Source organism: Struthio camelus, chromosome 1 (genome assembly GCF_040807025.1).
Source record: "Struthio camelus isolate bStrCam1 chromosome 1, bStrCam1.hap1, whole genome shotgun sequence".
NCBI lineage: Eukaryota > Metazoa > Chordata > Aves > Struthioniformes > Struthionidae > Struthio > Struthio camelus.
The window spans coordinates 158,528,490-158,548,800 of record NC_090942.1 but is presented as its reverse complement, the minus strand read 5'-3'; the positions used below and the strand labels follow the sequence as shown (position 1 = coordinate 158,548,800).

The window sequence follows — 20,311 nt, the reverse complement described above, 5'->3', positions numbered from 1 at the left end:
ATCAGCAGTTTTCAAGAGCTGAGATTAATAGTACTGTTGCTTGAATGATCCATGAGTCTAGGGCGGAAATGAAAACAGTTTTGAGCCTTAATGTTACAGATTTCTCATGCATCCAATCTCATTAGTCTTTCTGGGATAGCCTGGCATTTCGATTTATCGTGCCGATTAAACAGGTACTGTAGGAGCAGGGGTGAGCATTAGCTGGTATTTCCACCACCACACATTTCTGGTGTGTCTGAGAGTAAGAAGGAAACAGTGGGAGCATACTGCTCTGAAAATGACGTATCTGAGATGTCAAGAGCAGCTCAGAAGCGAATCACACTCATAAACCAGAGGTTTGCTCAAAAAAGCCGGGTGGCGTGAGGGATGTGGAGAGCATTTAAACGTGCCGGGGGGGGGGGGGGAGAGACAATAAATAAATAAAAAAACCAGCTAATTCCTACGTGTTTTTAATAGGCCTCAATTAAAGGAGCTGGAAAGGCTTCTTCAACGCGTCCTGGCTCCCAGCCCCCCCCCCCCCAAAAGAGGCCGCCGGTGCCACAGAATCGGTGGCCGCGCCGGGCGCCGCGGCGACCGTTAGTTACCTCAGCGCGGCCCGCGCGCCGCCATTGGCCGCCGCGAGGCAGGTGGGGGGGGGGAGGCCGCGCGGCGCCGCGGGGAGGCGCGGAGCCGGCGGGCGGCCCTGGCGCGCCCGCGCAGGCCTCTGCCCTGCCCTGCTCTGCCCCGCCGCCGAGCCGAGCCGAGCCGGAAGCCGCGCCGATGCGGTGTGTGCGCCGCCTGGCTGCGCGCTGGGCGGGCGGTGGCCCGAGCCCCGCGCTGTGGCTAGGTAAGCGGCGAGGGCGGTACGGCGGCGGCGGCAGTAGTGGCGGGGTCTGGTCCGGTCCGGCCCGGCGCCTCCTGCCGGGAGCATGTGGGGACGGGGCGCTGTCACCGCCGGCGCCCTGGGGGCGCTGGCCGCGGCCGCAGCCTTGGCCTTCTGGCTGCGGGGTGATGCAGGTATAACCCCCTCGGCCGCCGGACTGCGGAGTGGGTGGGTGGGTGTGGGGGCGGCGGATGCGGGGAGCAGCGGGCAGGGCTGGGCCGGACCCGGCGGAGAAACGTGCGCCGCTTGGCCCGGCGCTGAGGGCTCCCCTCCGCGGGGGCTGCGGAAAGCGCAGGAACAAAAGCGCGGGTGGGTGTCTCGGCGGAAGGCAAGGCCGCTGTGGGGGGCGGGGGGGGAAGGGGCAGCGCCAGGGGCGGGGGCCGGGCCTCGGCCGGGCGGAGGAGAGGGGGTGGTCGTCGGCGTGGGGCCGCTGCTGGCGGGCGGGTGGGTCTGTGCCGCCCGCGCGGCGCAGTTTCGGTTTGAGCCGGGTGTTGTACAGCACAGGCACACACGCACAGCAAGGAGCCGGGCCAGCAGGCTGCGTCGCAGAGCAGTGCCGGCCCCCCGGGCCGCGCTGCCACCCCCCTCGCTCTCACCTGCCTGCCCCGGGGGAGGGGGGGGCATACACACCAAACAAACCGCCAGCAACTTCGCAAGGGCCGGGGGCTGCCTAATAAACCGGGGAAGGGGGTGGGGGGAGCGGGGGTTCTCCACTCGCCCGAGGGAAACCGCAGCGCGGGGCTTTTGTTGCGGCCTGCCGCTGCTCGCCCTCCTCCCCCCCACCCACCACGCCGCGCGTGTGCGTGTCTGTCTGTCTGTGTGCGTGCGTGCGTGCGGGAGCCTGGCTGCCTGCCCCGGGTTGAGTGACACGGCGGCCCTGGGGAGAGGAGGGAGGAGAAGGGGGAAGGGGGGTGCGCTGGATGGTTTTGCCCGGGCGAGCGGCGCGGCGGTGTGCGAGGTAGGGCCGTGCGCCGCGGAGCCCCCGCCGGGGCTGCAGTGTGTGTTTGGGGGGGGGGGGGGAATCGCGCTCCACTGCGGCGGGCAGGCAGGCAGGCAGGCAGAGGCAGGGAGGCGCAGTGTGATGAGCCAGGGCCTCCAAGTCCAGCCGGCGCTGCCGTCCTGCCGCTCCCGGAGGAGCCCGGGGCGGGGGAGCGGCCGCGCACGGATGGCTGCCTGAGCGGGGTGGAAGGGGCCGCCGCTCCCTCTTTATTTATTTGTCTTTATTATTATTTTTCCGAAGCGTGGGGGGGAGGGAAGGTTTGGGTTTTTTTTTCCTCTCTCTCTTTTTTTTTTGTTTTGTGCGCAGGTGACCGCATTGCAAAGCGGCGCCTGGAAAGTTTTGTTTGTTGGCGTGCGAGCGGCGGCGGCCCGGGCTGGGATGCGGGGCCCGGGGCCCGTTTGCCCTGCGCTCGCCGCTGCACCGCGGCTGCTGCGGCCGGGGCTGGTGTAGGCGCCCCCTGGGAGAGCCGAGTGCGGGCATTAAACCCCCCCCCTCCCTCCCTCCCTCCCTGCCGCTCCCCCGCCGCCCTCCCTCCTTCCCGCTCCGTCCCTCCCTCCCCTCCCTCTCCCCGGTGCGCGGCCATTGCAGTGACCCCGGCCGGCCAAGGATGATCACGAACACGCGGGGCTTCCTGTGGTCGGACCTGGAGACGCGGGCGCTGCTGGAGATCTGGGGCGAGGCGGACGTGCAGTCGGCGCTGGACGGCAACTTTCGCAACAGCCATGTGTACCGGGACGTGGCCTGCCGCCTGGCCGAGCTGGGCTTCGAGCGCACCCCGGAGCAATGCCGCATCCGCATCAAGGGCCTCAAGCGCCAGTACTACCAGGCCCGGGACGGGCTGAAGAAAAACGGGCACGCCCGCAAGATCTGCAAGTACTACGACGAGATGGACCGGATCCTCAGCTGCCGCGGGGGGCCCGACGGCGCCCCCGAGCCGCTGGCGGCGCCCGCCGACGGCGCGCCGCCCGCCGGGCCGCCCACGCCGGGCACGCCGCACAACAGCCGCGAGGCCGACACCGAGCTGGACGAGGACGCCGAGCTCGAGTCCCCCCGCGACAACTTCACCGAGGACTCCGGCGAGTGCTCCTCCTATGCCGACCACCCCATCAAGGTGGAGTGCCCCCCCTTCGCCATCCCGGTGCCGCCAGCCGACGGTGAGTAGCTCCCGCCCCTCTCCCCCCGCCCCCCCCCCCCCGCGCACCTTGCGCGGCCCCGGCTTCGCTCCCTCTGCGCGCGGGGGAGGCAGACGGGGGGGACGCGGCTGGGGCTGGAGGCTAGCGGCAGTTTTCACTGGTGTCCGTCAGTGGGAAACCAATTGCAAGCTGGCGCAGAGATAGCGTCAGGTAGCGCCCTTGCAGAAAATCAGCGCCCTTCTGGCCGAAGGATTTTTTCCGTCCCCTTTAGATTACGTGCCGTATTGCTAATCGGTATGATGCTCGTGATAATACCTTAAAAATCTGCTGCTTGATGGGGATGGACCGGAAAGCTAGCGGATAGCTTTTATGCAATTAATTGCTCGAGTTGTTTCAAAAACAGTGTTTCTAACTTTAGCAGGCTTGCAGACACTAGTCCCTTGTTGGTCTTCACCCTCAGTCCCATATGCATTGTGGAGATGGAGGAGCGCTGTTATTTGTTTGTTTTAAATCTAGATTAATGCTATGTTTTCAATCCAAATATGAACCTGTCTTCAGAAGTTGACATCACTGAGGAATCAGCCAATTGGTTGACGCTTAACCACCTTCTTTTTACGCATGAACCCCATCAAAGAGTTGTTTACACTAATGTTCTTTTGAAATGCAAATCCAGAATGCCAGCAGACTGAAACTCAATTTAGATTAATGTAATTACCTGCAATACACAAACGAGGCTATGCTATTTAATAGCCTTCACTTAAACCTTTTTAGAAGATCAAAAGGACTCCTATTGTTGAAGTTTAGTACTGCAGCAATTAAAAGACGCCTCTGTGTGGTTTTTGTGTTACCCTTGTAACTTTGTTGAAGCTTGTGCCTGTACTTTGGCACTTGAAGTGAAAACATCTGAAATAATTGCCCTTCCCATTGAAGAAAAATAACTTTGCGACACGTTAGGTCCAAATCTCACGGGGAGATTTTTTTGCGGCTTTCTTCTTAGCGCTTTAAAATAATAATTCTATCTCCTCTTGTTTTAGGCTTTAAAGAAATCAGTGCTCCAACTATTACCCCGCCTCTCAATCAGCCCAAAAGATCAAAAAAACGCCATGCAAATTTAACATTGGATAAAATGATGGAAAAATTCCTGCAGCAGAGTGTGGATACAGAAGAGAAGTTTTACAGATATGAAGAGCAGAGGCTCAAAATTGAGGACAAGCGTCGTGAAGCTGAGCATGCTAGAGAGCTCCAGATGTTACAAATGTTGGGACAGATGTTGGCAGGAATTTCTTCTACAGTATCACAAAGGTCACAATCTATGCCAGCGAGTCCACCTCAGAGAGCAAACCATCGTTCATATGGGGATAACTTTAATTATAATGCTATGACAGCAGCACTTTCTCCACCGATAGGTATTTCCTTCTATAGCCTAAATAAAAGCTAATTTTTTTAAGTTTTATGTGAAAGTTCTGGTAGTAAGTAGCTTTTAAAATAAAAGGTAGTTGGAATTATTTAATATTGTGGTGAAGGTGTCTGTCTGATGTAAAATGAAATTAAAATGTCATTCGTACCATTGTACTGATTATTTAATATAGCTATGTTAGTTATAGCAAATTTTAATGAGCGAAATAACACTTCTGAAAGTACCCTATAAACATTGGGGATTTCTCTGCACATTCACGTCTCTGTAAACGGAAGTTAGGAGAAGTTTTATATATAAAAGGCAAGTAGAGCATATGCTGGAAATGTGACCTGGAGACATTAGTTATTTTGTAGCAGAAATTCTGCTGCTGTTGAAGTTTACAGGCCTAACTCAGTATGTGAAGTTAAGGATGTGCATGTGTTTTTTCAGGGTTGGGAAAAGAGTGGAATTTTGCCTACACTGAAGTAAGTCACATGTTAAAAAAACCAGCTTCTTTAAAATAAATTTATTTACGTGAATGTTCTGAATCTTATCTTTTAATTGTACATCATATTACTTTAGTAGGCATAGTGTAAGAGGAAAATATTTGGATATATTTTTATTTTGTACTAGTTCACTTATAAATTCTTTGGGGGTCTGAATTTCTTCTGGAGGGGAAAAAAAAAAAAACAAAACCAAAGCAAGAACTCTGGAATTGGTATTTATGCACAGACTTTTTCTTCTGTACGTTATGTGTGGGCCTGAAGCTGATAATCAGGTATTAGCAGTCCTTAACAGAATTCTTGCTGAAGATTTGTGGTTCTGTGTTATTTATCTTTATCTGTTTATATGTGAAGGTAGGCTGAAGGGGCAAGAGCAGAACAGGGGTACTCTATCAGTGCTGAAACGAGAGTCCACTCAGGGTTTAATGGTTGTAGCCTGCCGTGTTGAAATGAGACAAGTCATCTTCTGTTTTAATTCTGAATTTCATATTGCATTAAAAAAAAGGGGAAGAAAACTAGTATGAGTCAAAAAGAAAGAAGAAAAAATCCTACGATGCTGAATAATAATCCTACACGTCAGACCCTAAAGGGTATTCTCTGATTACTGAACAGATCTCAGAACGTTCTCAGTTCTACATTAAGTATTCCTGAATTTCCCTTTAAAGTGAAGAGTAGACTGAATTTTTAGGCCTGTAAGGGTTTAGGTTAACTGACTGACTTGTGCATCTTCTTATTTGGATAGCTACTCTGTAGTATTCTTTGATGTCAAAAGACTTCAATAGATAAATGACGGCATTTACGTGCAGGGTCTATACTTTAGTTACTGTTTTCACTTTTAAATTAAAGGAAAACTGAAGTGCTTTAGAAAATCCGTTAGGAAATTATTTGAGGTTCCAGACTGAGATGATGGTACCTTACCATTACTTCTAAAATGTTTCGTGCTAAAAGTTGAAAGAGCTTTATTATCTGTAAGAGCTTGAAAATAAGGTATTGATTGTTTCTCGTGCTATAATTTGTTATACAGATGCACAGTTATGATATTACGCTGTGCAAAATGCATTAGATATATATTTAACTGTAGTAAGAAAAACTCAGGTTCTAATCTTCTGACTGGTGAAGGATGAACAAATAGAGTTGTTAGTTAAGTGTAAAAAGTGACACTTCAGGCAATGCGTCTTCTGTTAAGGAATTAGGATATCAGTTGTTGATAGCTAAATCTGCCTCAGTGTTTCTGTAAGTAAGTGGGGGTCTATTTAGAATTCTGTTTTGTATAATTCTTGGTTTTCTTTCCTTTTCTTTTTTTTTTTTTAATATGATCAGTTTAATATTTACAAATGAACAAAAATCAGCAACAAAGAAACAGAGGTCTTTTCTTAGCAGCGGTTGCACTTCAAGGGTTGCAAAGTGTATCAGATGTATATTTTTTTGTATGGTTGAAAACCAGTGAATGTGTGAAGTATGATTTAAGGAAAATAATCTGCCCTATTTCCAGAGCAGATGAGTGTTTTGTTCTGCTCTGGATCACTGCAATGCTATTTTGGCCATATTCCAAAACATTTTTTTTAATCTCAATAGGAACAGAATGCCTGTATTATAGAAGGATTTTTAAAAGCAAAAGATCAGCGAGGAGTATACACTAAGGCATTTTATTACTGAAGATTAGCGTGTCCGATTCAGGTTTAGATTTTGTCGAGAATGGAGAAAAAGATGCTTTCTGCTAAGAGTGCACAGATGAGGAGTTTTCTTGTTGATTACCTCTTTTTTTTTTTTTTTCATTATTACATCCAGATTGTTTTGCATTGTTTTTTCTCTTCTTTTTTCCTTTCTAGATTTGAGGGGAGGGGTCTACTAAGTCTTACACAACTGAAAAGGGATATTGTGGGGTTTATTTTTTGCATAAATCTGTATTAATATTCAGCAGTTCATAGAAAGATTTTTAGAAAATCTGTATGAAGAAGAAAAGAAAGCATAACTGCAGTTTCGGAGTTGAATATTAACATTCAGACAAACCACTTTTCTGAACAGAATCATACAATTAATAAGTTTGTTGAAGTACAAGGATAAGAATTTATTCTTTTAGTACACTTACTGCAATTTCTAATTAATGCTTCATTGGTGTAAGGTACTGCTCTTCAAATTTGTCCCGTTCTTAGGTAAACCGCTTGTTTAAATCTCTGTAGTTGTAGCTGTTGAAATACTTTCTTCTAGATTTTCATAGTCTTTGGAAACAGTAATTTGAATGTATAGCCCTCTGAATCTGCAGTTGTTTTAATATATAGCTTGAAATGTAACTTCACATCAGAGATCTGTAGTTGAATTATAGCTAAAATTATGTTTGTGTGATTTCTGTGATGTTTGCATCTAGTGCATGTGATTGTAGTTTTACAGAAAGACTTTCATTATGCTTTGTAACCATCTGCCAAAATAAAAAGCAGTGAGATAGGCCCTGACTCTACTAAGCTGTGGAAGTCTTGAAAGGGAAGTGAAAATAAGGTAGGGTATAAGCTTAAAATGCGCTTTCAGTTGTTCTGTGCTCGCTCCCTGTCTGGATGCATTTAGTCCTTGCTGAGCGTACCTATTTCAGCTGAGCTTAATTATGGAAGTGATTTCAAACTGAACTCAGAAGGTATTTCCAGTTACAAAATGTCCGTGTAACTGTTCTGGGCTGTTTCTTTCTTTCTGTACCTGAGCCCTACATTAGGACCATGAGCAGTCAATGGGAATGTTTTCTGTAACAGAGCCCAAATTCATTTTTAAAAATGATCACCTTCCCTAGTAATTCAGTGTTTTAAAGGCCTTTAAGTGATAAAGTATCTGTTTTTAGAAGTATATCCGTTCATGTACCGAGTGATTTTTATTAATGTTTGAGTGCTTGAAAGAAATGCTGATGTTAGTTTAAGAAAGAACATATTTTAATGCAACACTTTTTTCTTTTTTCAGTTATAGAGAGATCTTTTTCACTGCACAAAACACACTCTCTAAAGGATATGGAGAATATTTTTCAACTGGTGCGCAATGTTATCCCTCCTCTAACAGGAAAAAGGCATAAAGGTCAAGATGGACGTATAGGAATTGTTGGAGGATGTCAAGAGTAAGTTAAACAGAAATCTGAGTGTTGTTGACGAGAGAGCTTGAATATGTCATTACTACTTGTAGAAGCCATTAAAGTTCACCCTACCTTTAAAATAATGGATGTTTTCCAGAGAGCTTAACTAGCGCATTGTCATGATCATGCATGCTTGTAAAAGAGTACGTCCGCCCCAAGGTAGCGATGCAAAATTTTGTTAGTGAATTTAGTTGAAACACAGAATGTCGGTGTTCGTGTCTCTGTCTACCTTCTCTGTCTTTTCCGACCACCTCAACTTTCAGTATTAGTGTCCTTTTCCATAGCATAGTGAGGTTATAGAAGAAGTAAGTGAACAGAGAGGGTGGCACATCTGCTATAGGGTAATTGCAATATTTTGGTATTGCGAGAGCTGGGTCTCTTAAGCCAGGGAAGCAGTATTTTCTTACTGAGTGCTTTTTATGTTGATGAATTGTGGTGTTTATTAGCGTATGAAAAAATCTTGCTTTATTTTCTGGAGTAATAGAAATATCTTGTTTTAGAAAAAAAGAAATACACTGTAAATCAGTTTAAATGCAGTGCTGACACAGAAATAAAACAGCCTGGATTCTGTTTCTTGGCCACGTTCAGTAGTCTGAACAATATTGTGAATAAGCCACTAAATCTTCCTGTTTTTTTATTTCCCTTTTCAAAATAAGAGGTGGCATCTTTTTCCTGTAAAAGAGATCTGCCATTAATAAACATTCTACAAGGAGCAAAAATGTGCGATATTATAGCTGGACCATCCTGGGTTGATTAGCCATTAATTAGTTTTCCTTCTGGTCTAATGGGCCTGGGCTCTTATTTCTTGGCAGAAGTAGGTACCTCCAGAGGTGATTCTGCCCGTTTCTCCCTCTTCAGTCTTTATAAAGAGAACTTAGGGGAACTGGAATCAGTTTAGGCACTTTAGTTAAGTACCTAAAACCAGATGGGATTGTTCCAGGTCATGGATCGCAGACTTGGCTTGCAAACGGTGCTCAACCTATTGTTTTGTTTTGTTTTGTTTGTTTCCAAACTTCTAAGTTGGTTGTCTGAGAAGACATGGCATGATCTTTATAAATATTTCTATCAAGGGATCAGGTGGCTAAGTTGAGATCCTGGCTCCTTTGAAATCAAGCCAAGGTTTGCGATTGGTTTCAGTGTAGCAGTATTTTATCTGACTTTTAAAGCAAACAAAGGAAAAAGCCTTTTTTAATCTGCTCTTTAATTTCACACTTCATTATGGCAGACTGACTTCCAAATTAGCTAACCTTATGACTCTGTTTCCTAACCTAAATTGTATTTCATTCTAGGTACACAGGAGCACCGTATTTTGCTGCAATTACAGCTCTCAAAGTGGTACGTGTTCTGTTTTCTGTAAATACTTTACTAAGGTAAAGTTAGAGATACGATTATGTCAAAAAATGGAAAATTTCGGAGGGAAAGCTGTCTAATCAGAGGCTTGGATGAGAAATTTCAAAACTTGATGAAATATTTTCTCCAAAAGTAAACAATACAATAATTTTAGATTAATGTTTAAAGTTACGTTTTCAGGGCTGCAGTCAGTTTTTCAGAATAGTTTTTCTGCACCTGGTAAGTACATCAAATGAATTAATTTCCTTCCAAACTTACAGTTTTAGGCTAGTAAAATTCTTACGTGCCATAAATTTAAAAATTGTTTGTTGACTTCAACATAATTATTTAATAACATACTTTGTTTACATTATAATTTTTAGCAGAAGTATTTTCCGAGGGTTTTTTTCCCCCAGAAGTGTAAACTTCCTTATCTTAGTGATACGTTCAGTGGCTAAAAATACAGTTAGTGCATGCTACAACCCCATCTTTAATAGCAGAACTAAATACAGTTATGATTATTCAAATGTAAATGAGTCTTACTACAGGCACTCTCTATGTGTATCAGTACTTTTTGTTCATTAGGTATGTTTCCCATTTTGAAGGTTTGTTTCAATCGGTAGGTAACCAATCCAGGTACCTCCTTCCCTCCTTCCCTTCTCCCCTGATTTCTTCTTTTTTCCCCTCAAGAAATTTTGCACCTCCAGATGAAGTCCCTCGGGGATTTAAAACTGGAAGAAGATAATTTAATAATCTTATAAGATACTAAGACCACTCCATTTTTTATTCACTATACGCAAATATAATAGTGCACTAGGTACACCCCGCCCTGAAGTTGCTTGGTCTTTGCCCATTGCATCTTCACATAAAGAGTTACAGGGTCAAATCTCTGAATTGTGTAGTAATTTGAAATGCTAAATGTATAGTAATAAAGCAGAGGAGACACTTTCCTTAACCTTGGGAAATTTCAGCATGTAATACAGATACAAGATCAGCCTTTCTAATCTCTGCTTATATAATTTTGTGTGTATTTGTGATTTTCGGGGTTGGTAAGGAACTCTTTTAGCTAAACTCCTCAGCTCTAATGTTTATTTAACTGAAGGGGGGTTGGTTAAATTGTGCCAGCCTTCATCTGGTACCGATTTGACCCAAAGAGTAAAACTGGTGGGACTGGGAAAATCGTCACAGATTGTCATATCTGTGTTTTACAAATATATTACGGTATTATTTTTGCTCTCTAATGTAGCTTGTGTCTTTTTCAGCTGTGTTCTTTTGTCTTTTTTCTTTGTGTGATACTTTTCGTCTTTGCTCATCTGTGAGAAATATTTCTCTAGCGAGTAAATGGCTCAAGATCTGCATCTTAAGTCATCCTATCAGTAAAAAAAGAAAAAAAAGAGGAGGTTTATGTTGAAAGTTAGATAGAGAAAATGCTTTTAATTTTCCCCAAACCATTGTATGGCAGGCTAAGCCAAAATGGAAAAAGCAATTAAATTTACTTTAAGTACTAGCAAATAGGAATTCAGCTGTTCAGTGAATAAACTTTGGAATTATTTATGTCATTATTAAGTATAAGTTTCTTAATTCTGTTTGCAAATTTTCTTTTTTAGGGTGCAGATTTATCCCACGTGTTTTGTACCAAAGACGCAGCAACTGTAATTAAGTCATATAGTCCAGAGCTGATTGTTCATCCAGTTCTGTAAGTGACTTGTCTTTTGTTTAAATGAGCAAGTCAGGATTGCTAGTTTGAACATTTCAGTCTGACAATTCATTAGTTTGCGTTATTTCTTTTCCTAAGTTACAAGATGGGTGAGATGGAAATTACAGAAATGACTGTTTTTTTCCTTTCATTAAAAACCGTTAGAGATTTTTATATAGAACAGCCAGTTGCGAGGGTTTTTTTCATTATTACCAAAGCACATTTTTTTAAAAAAAGCAAAGATCCTGCTTTCCACTACTTGCTGACATATTTTTTGTGATTGTAATGCATTTAAATGAGAAGAGTAGCACAATCCAGAACTAAGGTTCACTGCAAGTCAGCATTTTAGGATCTGCATTTGAAAAGCCAAGTAGACTATGTCCCAGTTCTCTCAAGTCTTTAATTCTAGTAATAACAGTAGTGTATCCTCTTCCCCTCGCTGTTGTGTATGTAGTCATCTATGTGGAGTTACCAGGGGAGATACTCATTCTCATTTTTCTTCGTAAGTGTGTATAAGAGTTGCATTGGATACACAGCTATCGCTGGGAATAAATGCATGTTCTTACCTAAAATATAAGGTTTGTTAAAAAGAAGATGAAAATTTTAATAAGCCGCAATCCTAACTGGGAAAATCTACGCATGCTTAACTGATTTTGTTGTTCTGAAATGTGTCACTGATGGTGAACTTCTACAGGATAAATTGTTTCAGCTAGGTGTTACAGTGCTTTAGAATGAGCTCTGTAAGTGAGAACTGAGATGTGACCCTTAGGCAAATGTCCCTGAGCTAAGCTTGCACCCATGCATATTATGGTCTTTTGGTGTATATATAGCAAAACCATGATTAGGCTAGAAAAAACATAATTTAAAAGCATATGTCTCAGATATTTCTGTCAGGAAAGATTTATGACAGCAGAAGTATTTTGGTGTCTGAGAAGAAGAATATGATCTCCCTTATGGGGATGCCTATGGTTGAAGGCCGTAAGTTTACTACTTTCTAAGGGTGGTTTTCATTCCTGTGTGTGCAGAGAGAGGTGCTTAGAAATAAGTCAGTTGAAAAGACTGATGTCAAGGGTTTTTTTTTTTTTCCCCCCCCCCCCCTAAAGAAAGGAAAAAATTACAGCTTTGTGAATTTTAGGGGAAAATGATGTTTAAAAGCTGGGGTGTGCTGGGGTTTTTACAAGTCCAACTGCATTAACTTCTAAAATCCAAAAGGCAGTTCCCTAGCTGGTGTTGCAGATTTAGGAGCCGTTCTACTTGACACCATGCGATAACAAATGAGATGAAGACTCTTAATGGCAGTATTAACTTGTTACTTAGGTTGTGGCGAGTGACACAGGATACTGCATATAGCTGAGTTTTGTGGGAAGGGTTGACCTTGCCCTGGGTGAAGTATGTTCTATATATGCAGGGTTCTTGATATCTGTGGTAATGGAAAAGATTAGTAGGAGAACCAGAAGAAGCATAATCTGAAAAGGAGGCAATAGTGTGTAAAGAGTAAAATTTCTGTGCATAGGCAACTGGATTGTTTCTACTAAATGAGGGTATTCTTTTCCATGAAGTTTCTTAGTCAGTGTCTTCTGTGTAATTCAGATTTCAATGACAATTTTGACCCTTCTATTTGCAAAGGACTTTTGAGTTCAGGCTTCACCTCCGTCTTTAAATTCTTGCAGACGGACAAAGTACGTTGAAATATAGAAATCTGCATTCATGGCCATATAGCTTTAGATCTGAAACGTGATGATAATGTCTCATACTTTTATTACAGCTCTGATTAATTTCACCCAGACAACTGGCTAATTGCATGAATGAATGGTTCTGTACATGTTGTTTGTATGACATTCAAAATGAAAAAATGCAAATAATCTGAATATTCAGGTTTAGCTTGTTAAACTTTCTCATATTTTCATCTCTTCTTTTTTGCTTCGATTGAGGAGAAGAGATAAGTGGTCTTATCTAGTTAGAAAGGAAGAAATCTTGACCGATTGTGTCAAGCCCAGGTTTTATTCAAATATACATAAACAGCCTATTTTTTTGTAAGATCCTCTCTACCCCACTGTCACATTTTTCTTGTAAGATCCTCTGTACCCTAGAGTCACATTTTTCATATGATCTTTTATATGTTAAGGAGAAGTGTGAGTTTTGCTAGTGTTGCTAGCCATTCTTGACTCAGAGCCTGGTCTCTCAAACAGTCTTTGTAATCTCCAGGCCACACTTCATGCATGGAAGAAGCTCCTGGTAGAAACCACTGAGCTACATCATTGTTTTCTTTTGTGTCCCTCCTTAGAACTTAGCTTTGTTCTAATTTCTTTGTGACCTTTCTGAGTAACTAGGTAGCTGTTGTACCATTCTCTGCTTATGCTAATCATAATTATGGCCTTGTGTGTATTTCACAATTCACTATTGGAACAACTTGGCGTTTTGCCAGGATTCAACTGCCATTTTGTACAGCCAGGAATCTGACATTTTATCTTCTTTCCTACAACTTGGCTGCAGCTACCTTTCAGTACTGCTTTCACCTCAAGGGGGATCACCTTAAGGAAAGAACTTTTTTTTTTTTTTCTTTTTCCTGCTGCCCCCTAGGTGCTGGGGCTCTTCTGGCTCATTAGAGCTGCTTTAGCCTGCTTGTAACAGCATGACTAGAGGTATGCGAGTGCTAGAAGTTGGACTGTTGAGTCTCAGGTCCTTGGCAAACTTCTGTCACTTCAAGGATGTGAAGCATGTTATGTGGGAAGGATTGCTTAGGATTGCAGAAGGACGGTTATGAAAACAGGCCTCCATCTTGTGAAGTTACAAGTACTGAGCGGAATTCCATGTGTCCCAAGCTGCAATTAATTTTTAGTGCAACATCCTGTACTAGAGACACCCATAACACAAGGTCCTCTAATTTTTATCTTGTAACTTCATTATCAGTTCCTGTGAGTAAAGGTAGGAGAGCCACAACAGCAAATTGCAGACTGGGATCTGGAAAGATGGAGCTTTTACATCTGACTCTGTGTGTTCTCACCACCTGTGTTGAGTAATGATAGCTTTATCTCTAGGGACCGTAGATAGTCAGTATTATCAATAGTAGATTTCCTTTTTATCCAGGGAGTCTGTCAAATATATAATTGCACCTTCAGAGATGACTTGGTATTAATAAAAGTAATAATTAGAAGTTAACTAGCTATTAACTAACTTATTTAATATTTGTGCTGGCTAAGGGTTTCTTGTGAATAGCTTAAAAGTACATAGCGCCAGAAGTTGAGGTCTTTTGAATAGTGGAGTATATGGAGTCTTGCTCATAGCTGTCTTGCTTTTGTCACCACCGCCCCCATTTTGTGCTACGTTTTTCTGTTTTCTCTGTAAACATGCTCTTACTGTAAACTCTACACAAATACAGACAAGATAAACCTATTAAAATACAGGAGCTAAATTTTATTGCAGGCATTGTGTGCATTTCTGCTATAGATTTGCACACACTTTTTTCCATTAGTGTTTCACTTTCTAGAAAACAGTTTTCAGGAGTATTTTTATATTCCCCATACCTATGCGCTGGCTCAGGTCAGGCTGAATACGTGTCTTGGATTGGCTTATCCTGTCTTGAGGGGCCATTGATCACAGAATTAAATGAGCTATCTGAACCCAGTTCACCATATTTTAAATGAAGAGAGAATAATCTTCTGTTAAGTCCCCTCTTACAAAGACTTTTTCATAATCTTACTATGTTTGCCTTTCTCTGTAGGCATAGAAAGATGGAGATGCTACTGAGTATCCCACTACAGCTTGACTGGCAGATAATTTATTTGTAATGTCAACAGTTTATAGATTCCTTGATTTCTAGAATTTATCACAGAAGCAGACTGAGATGTCAGATCATGAATTTCCTGTGGCCTGGAAGTCCTGTAATTTGTCCATTGTGTCTCAAAAAAATTATCCTTGAACTAGGTAAAGAGTTAGAAGTAATAGCTTTCTCCCAGCTGGTCATATTAATGGGTCTGTATAGAGTAGGGAAGATTGCCGGTATTACTGAAAGTATTTTTGTTAATCCCAAAGTTTAACTATTACTTTGGGTTTAAGCAAAGATTAGTTCTTTTCACTCTTGTAGGGTCAAGATTGATCCTAAAAATGATTAAGGAGAAAGCTTGCATCAGGCTGGCCTGTATGTTGAAGCTAGTTACCGTTAATGAAGAAGCATAGCTTAGATCAGGGTTGCTGAAACATAAAATTATTTGAACACTTCTAACCAGTGCACGGTCCCAGGAACAATTTCATGCTTTTGACCCTTTCTAATTTGATACGTGGAGAGGAGATTCAAAAACATGAGTCCGTTGAGGGAGGACGCTCATACCTTTCAGTTGTGTTAGCTAAGCTAAGTTTAGTAGCTAACGGTAGCTATTAAGCACTTCTTCTGCACAGCCTGAAATTAACTTCTTTCTTTTCGATCAGCTGTGGGAAATTCTCACTGGTGCAAGAATTCTTGTTGCCAAGGCAAATCAAGGAGTAAAGCTCAAGTTGCTCTGATCACGAAAAAGATGCCTCCCCAGTGACTTGGTTGCTGGGTCCTTATTATATCTGCGGTGAAGAAGCAAGTCAAAATTTTATGATCTTTCTCCTAAACCTAATTTAGTCAGCAGCCTAGTTCAGAATCACACAGAAGGTTTTTTCCTAAGTACTTAGGGAGAGATAAAGGTCAGTTTGTATGTGTTGACTCAGAGGAGTATACTTAAACTGTTTCTGTTCATGTTATTCAGTGCCTTGGACAACACTCGTTCATGGACCCTGTTTTCTGGATCTAGCTTTCTTGGAAAGAGCTGCTGCTTCTTTGTGTTATGCTGCTGAGTGAATCAAAGAACAGCGGTATATTCACCTTATATCATAGCTCCTTTCTTCCTGTTGTTACAGGGATCGTTATCCCAGATGATACTAACAGATGTGGTTTTATCACCTCCTCAAAATGGGAGTTGTAGCAAAACCTTTTTGGCCTCACTGCGGAGAATGACTCTGTTGTTGCTGCTTTCTGGTAGGTCAGAAAGAGAAGTATAAGGGTGTAGGAGCATTGCACTCCTGTTAGGTCCTGGCCAAATTCGTCCTTCTGAACACTTTCCCAACTGCTGTGATTTCACATTAGCATTAGACTTCTATGATATTTAATCTTTGAGCAAAGGGAAGGCATATCTGATACTTGATGTTTGCCTTTTTTTGTTTTTAATTTTTCCTGAAGCTTTTAGGGTCTCATTCCTTTTTTTCCAGCTGACAGCCAGCAAAACAGATATTTAGACTGAGCCTTATCCTGGGTTCTCATGTGTCCACAGCTGATTTGAAGTACTATAGCCTTTTGGGTACTGATTCAATTTTCATCTGTTCCTTAAGAGTCAACTGTAACCTAGAGAGTGATACCAATGTAATAAAAAAAAAAAAAGTTCATCACTTTATTTATCAGATTTAACATTAAAAAATAATGTTCTGTAATAGTTTTTCAGGGACATTTTAAGTCATTTACTTATATCCGTACTTCATTCTGAGTCACGTTGTCATTTCAGCTTTATTTTATTACTTTTAAAATCATAGTTTTTGTTTGATAACAGTTCATTTGGAAGGACGTTTGACAGATTCTAGTTATCAAGTCAGTTCATAGAACACGTTAATAGATCAGACGCTCTGCCATGAACTCTCTGAAATATGAAAACAGCTGAATCAAGACATTTGGTTATCACTGTTCTTTTGTGGGGGGGGGATTGTCAAAATACACATTGGTGATGTGGTTGAAATCAAAATATACTGTAAATGCTTTGAAGAATTGGATATGGCTATATGGCTGTTGGATATGGCTTTGAAGAATAGGCTATAAAATGGTTTTGTTGATGCTTCTGGCATCTTTACGAGGTTGGATGGAGTTGTTCTTGCGTGCTGTTGCTGTGTCTGAGAAATCTCAGGAAACAGATTTAAGCGACAGCTTCTTCTCCTTTGGGGCTCTTTCTCACAGGCAACCTGAGGCTCTGCATAAGAGAGGTGGTTGCATTTTTGTATAATGCTTTTGAGCTGACTATTGAGGAAACTGTTGTTAGCTCTGATGCCTGTAGCGTGTTAGCAATATCCCTGCCCAAGGCCTAGTGAAACAGAAGAACTGATACCTGAATGAGTGGCTTTGGTGTCCAAGTAGCAGCCATGAAATGCGTTTCAGGTTTTGTTGTCGTTATTATAGCTGCCTAATATGTTTTTTTTTCCAAACTCATACCTGGATAGGTCATCTGTATTTTTGCCACCTTGAAGTTAGAACATCGTGCAGGTAAAGACTGTGTTATCTGCCTATTAAGAACAGTCTCTTGCTATGAACTTGCAACACCAGTGCTTTTAGGCCTGTACTTCCTGGCTGTTGGGTTGCTGCTCTTGCTGCTGTGTTAATCTTCAGATGAAGACTGAGAGAGTCACTTTTTATGCCTAAATTAACTTTATTAGGGTCAGTGGCTGTGAAAGAACGCTTAATTTTAATATTAATAAATCCTTTCCTCTTTAGGGTCTTTCCTTTTCTTTCATTTTTCTCCACAGCATTTAGTCAGGTTACAGCAATAACTGTTGTCATACCCAGCATTTGCAGATTAAACTCCGTAAAAAGGATTGGTCAACAGCCTGGTACATGAAATGCCCATTTTGCCTTCTATACTCTTTTTGATATTTTTAGTATTCTAATCTTAATTCACCAAGTGTTTCTTTTAGGTCACTAATAGCATCCAACCAAATGCATGCCAGTATGGTCACTGAGATTTGATCTGTCTGATTGACATGCTCGGTAGGAGGCCCATCGGTTAATAATAGAATCCAGGAAATTTTTGGGATAAGTCATTATTTCTAGTTCTGTTCATGGGGCTGAAAGTTGCTGCTTTCTGAAGACTTGGGCTTCTGGAAATTTGGAGTTAATTTACAAGGATGATGATTTACATATTTGACAAATATAGCTACTCTCTCTCTCTATTTTTTATATATATGCATATATATTATTATAATACATCTATTAATTTAATGTTCAAACATTTTTTGCACTATTTAGTTTTGCCTTTAATTCGTTTGACCTAACCTGTCCAAAATAATTTCTCTCCCTATCTTATTTATTCAGTTTCCAATAGTGACCTCACCCAAGGTTTACCGCAATAGTTAATAATTAGCTTTCTGAGATAACTTCTTAAATTCTAGAACTACACCTTATGTGCTGTCATTTGCTCTTTTGATGTGCTATATGCAGGATCTAAATGTCAGCAGGTCTAACATTTGATTCACATTAATATAATTACCTGCAGTGCTTGGACAAACAAAACCAAAGCTCTTTCATCCTCAGATCAGAGGCTTTTTCCCATCTTTGAAGATAAGGCTCTAGGCTGACTTTTGAAACTGGCCCCTTAAAATGGCTTTGTCTGAGCTTACGTAACAAACCTGTACAGTGATACATTTTAATGCATTTGGAGTTGCCTCAGTCGCTCCTAGCGTGCACTGATAATGAGCAGAATTGGAAAAAACATATCGTCTAGTTAGGAGCATGCTAGTTGATCAGGTGAGAGCAGTCTTGTTTGTGTTGCCTGTTTCCTCCTATAGCAGGAGGTCCCACTGATGGGCGTTTTGTGAAGTCCAAACTGAATCTCTCAGCTGAGCTGGTTACAACTCAGCCTAAAACAAACATGAAGAGCTGCCATCCTGCTGCCTCTTGTCTTTGATGTCATCCGTGGTTGGTTATCTCTCGTTTCTACAGCTCTTAGTTATTCCCATGCTGATTTTACTCCACGGTCTCTTGTTTCCATGCAAAATTTCACAGAGCTCTCTGTGATAAGGTAAAGCTATTGCTTTAATGGCTCTTGATCATTTGGTGAAAGCCAGTCTTTGAATGAAACGCAACATGCAGCAAAATTGTCTTTGTTTGGGGGAAGCTGGAGCGAGGAGTTACGTTTCAGGCCTTGTCAAGTGTCCTCCAGCTCTGGATGGCCTAGAGTAGTTGACTTTCATGCTAATGGCAACTACGTGTTATAGACTAATCTGTAAGATGTGGATGCTCTTAGAGCAATGGTCATCATCTTGTTTCAGACTTTTTGTTGTCTTTGGAAAGCTTATTACGTCAAGCTTTCATTAAGATGAAATTCTACAAAACTGTGTTTTATATCACTTTTTATTGTATGATAGTGAAATACAGAAGAGTCTTGAAGAACAGGAAGCTTGGCATAATTTTTTTTATTTTCTTTATTAGCTCTTCAAATTTTATTAGCTATTTATTTATTAGCTATTTATTAGCTAAAGGGCTGTGAGGCTGTGAGGTTGTGCATTAAGATAAGAGGCAGCAACGATACTGTGCAATACTGAATCCAGCCGTTACTACCATAAGCACTGTAACTAAACCAATGCTGTTTTTTATCTAAAAATAATTGGGGTGGCAAACTAGGAGGTGTTTTTTTTCAGTGTGAACTGGTTTTTGTTTGACACAAGCTTGGTAAAGCCACCAATAATTCACACAGAAAATTTGTTATGACCATTTCAGAGAGTAGGTGCTGTACAGTTTGCAAGAAGGCTATCTCTTTTTACACTTTGTCCTGAAAATTACTTTTTAAACTGAATTCGGAGGCAGAGAAAAGAGCAGAAAGATAAACATGTAAGATTCTAAACACGACACCTGATACATAGGGGGTTCAAGGAAGACAAATGATAAAGCCGTTGTGTCTGACTTCCCAAGAAATTACAGTTTTCTCAGAACCTGCTGAGCAAAGCTTTGTACCTCTCCTCTGCTTCTCATTAATAGTCAAGGAAGGTAGATGAACGTTTGTGGGTCCTTTGTGATAACGTGCCCCACTGACACTCTCTGTATGCTTGCTTATTTAGTTAAATCTGCTTTGACTAATGGCTGATGTGTGAAGCTCATTGTTTTACGAGAGGGCATCTTTCTGATATTTGATATTAGCTTTAGCCTTTTCCTTATCCATGAGACTTCACAGGAATGAGATGGGTTATGCAAACTCCTTCAGATTTCTTTAGTAATGATTCTGCTATCTTGCAGTTGTTATTTACCTGTTTTTTCTGTGGTCGTTCTTTTCCATGTGCAGATCTTTACTGGTTGCCTTCCAGACAAGCAAACTCTGAGGGAGCTTTTGTGTTGTGGACGATGTTGGTTGGTTGCTTGACTGAGCAACAGTGAGCAGTCATAATCTAGATTTTCTGTGAAATGGTATCTGATAACATTTTACATAACTTCCAGTTAATCACTAAAAGTTAAGCAGATCTTTGCAGATCTGTTCATTCCCTGCAAATCTGCAACTGTGGTCTGTCACCAGAATCT

General features: G+C 42.1%; 1 protein-coding gene across 3 annotated transcripts in view; it reads left to right on the top strand.

Annotated features, from left to right (window-relative positions):
- The first annotated feature begins 696 nt into the window (after positions 1-696).
- NAXD (NAD(P)HX dehydratase) overlaps positions 697-20,311 on the top strand; it is a 51,165-nt gene continuing 31,550 nt past the window's right edge. The window contains exons 1-6 of one of the 3 annotated variants that reach the window (XM_068927350.1): positions 697-826; positions 2,451-3,016; positions 4,030-4,401; positions 7,835-7,985; positions 9,290-9,335; positions 10,937-11,025. In XM_068927350.1, coding sequence (XP_068783451.1) covers positions 2,470-3,016; positions 4,030-4,401; positions 7,835-7,985; positions 9,290-9,335; positions 10,937-11,025 — 1,205 coding nt within the window. In that variant the 5' untranslated portion in view covers positions 697-826; positions 2,451-2,469. Of the gene's footprint in view, positions 827-856; positions 997-1,229; positions 1,821-2,450; positions 3,017-4,029; positions 4,402-7,834; positions 7,986-9,289; positions 9,336-10,936; positions 11,026-20,311 lie in introns of those variants that run through there. The other 2 variants (XM_068927357.1, XM_068927342.1) reach the window with 2 other exon arrangements.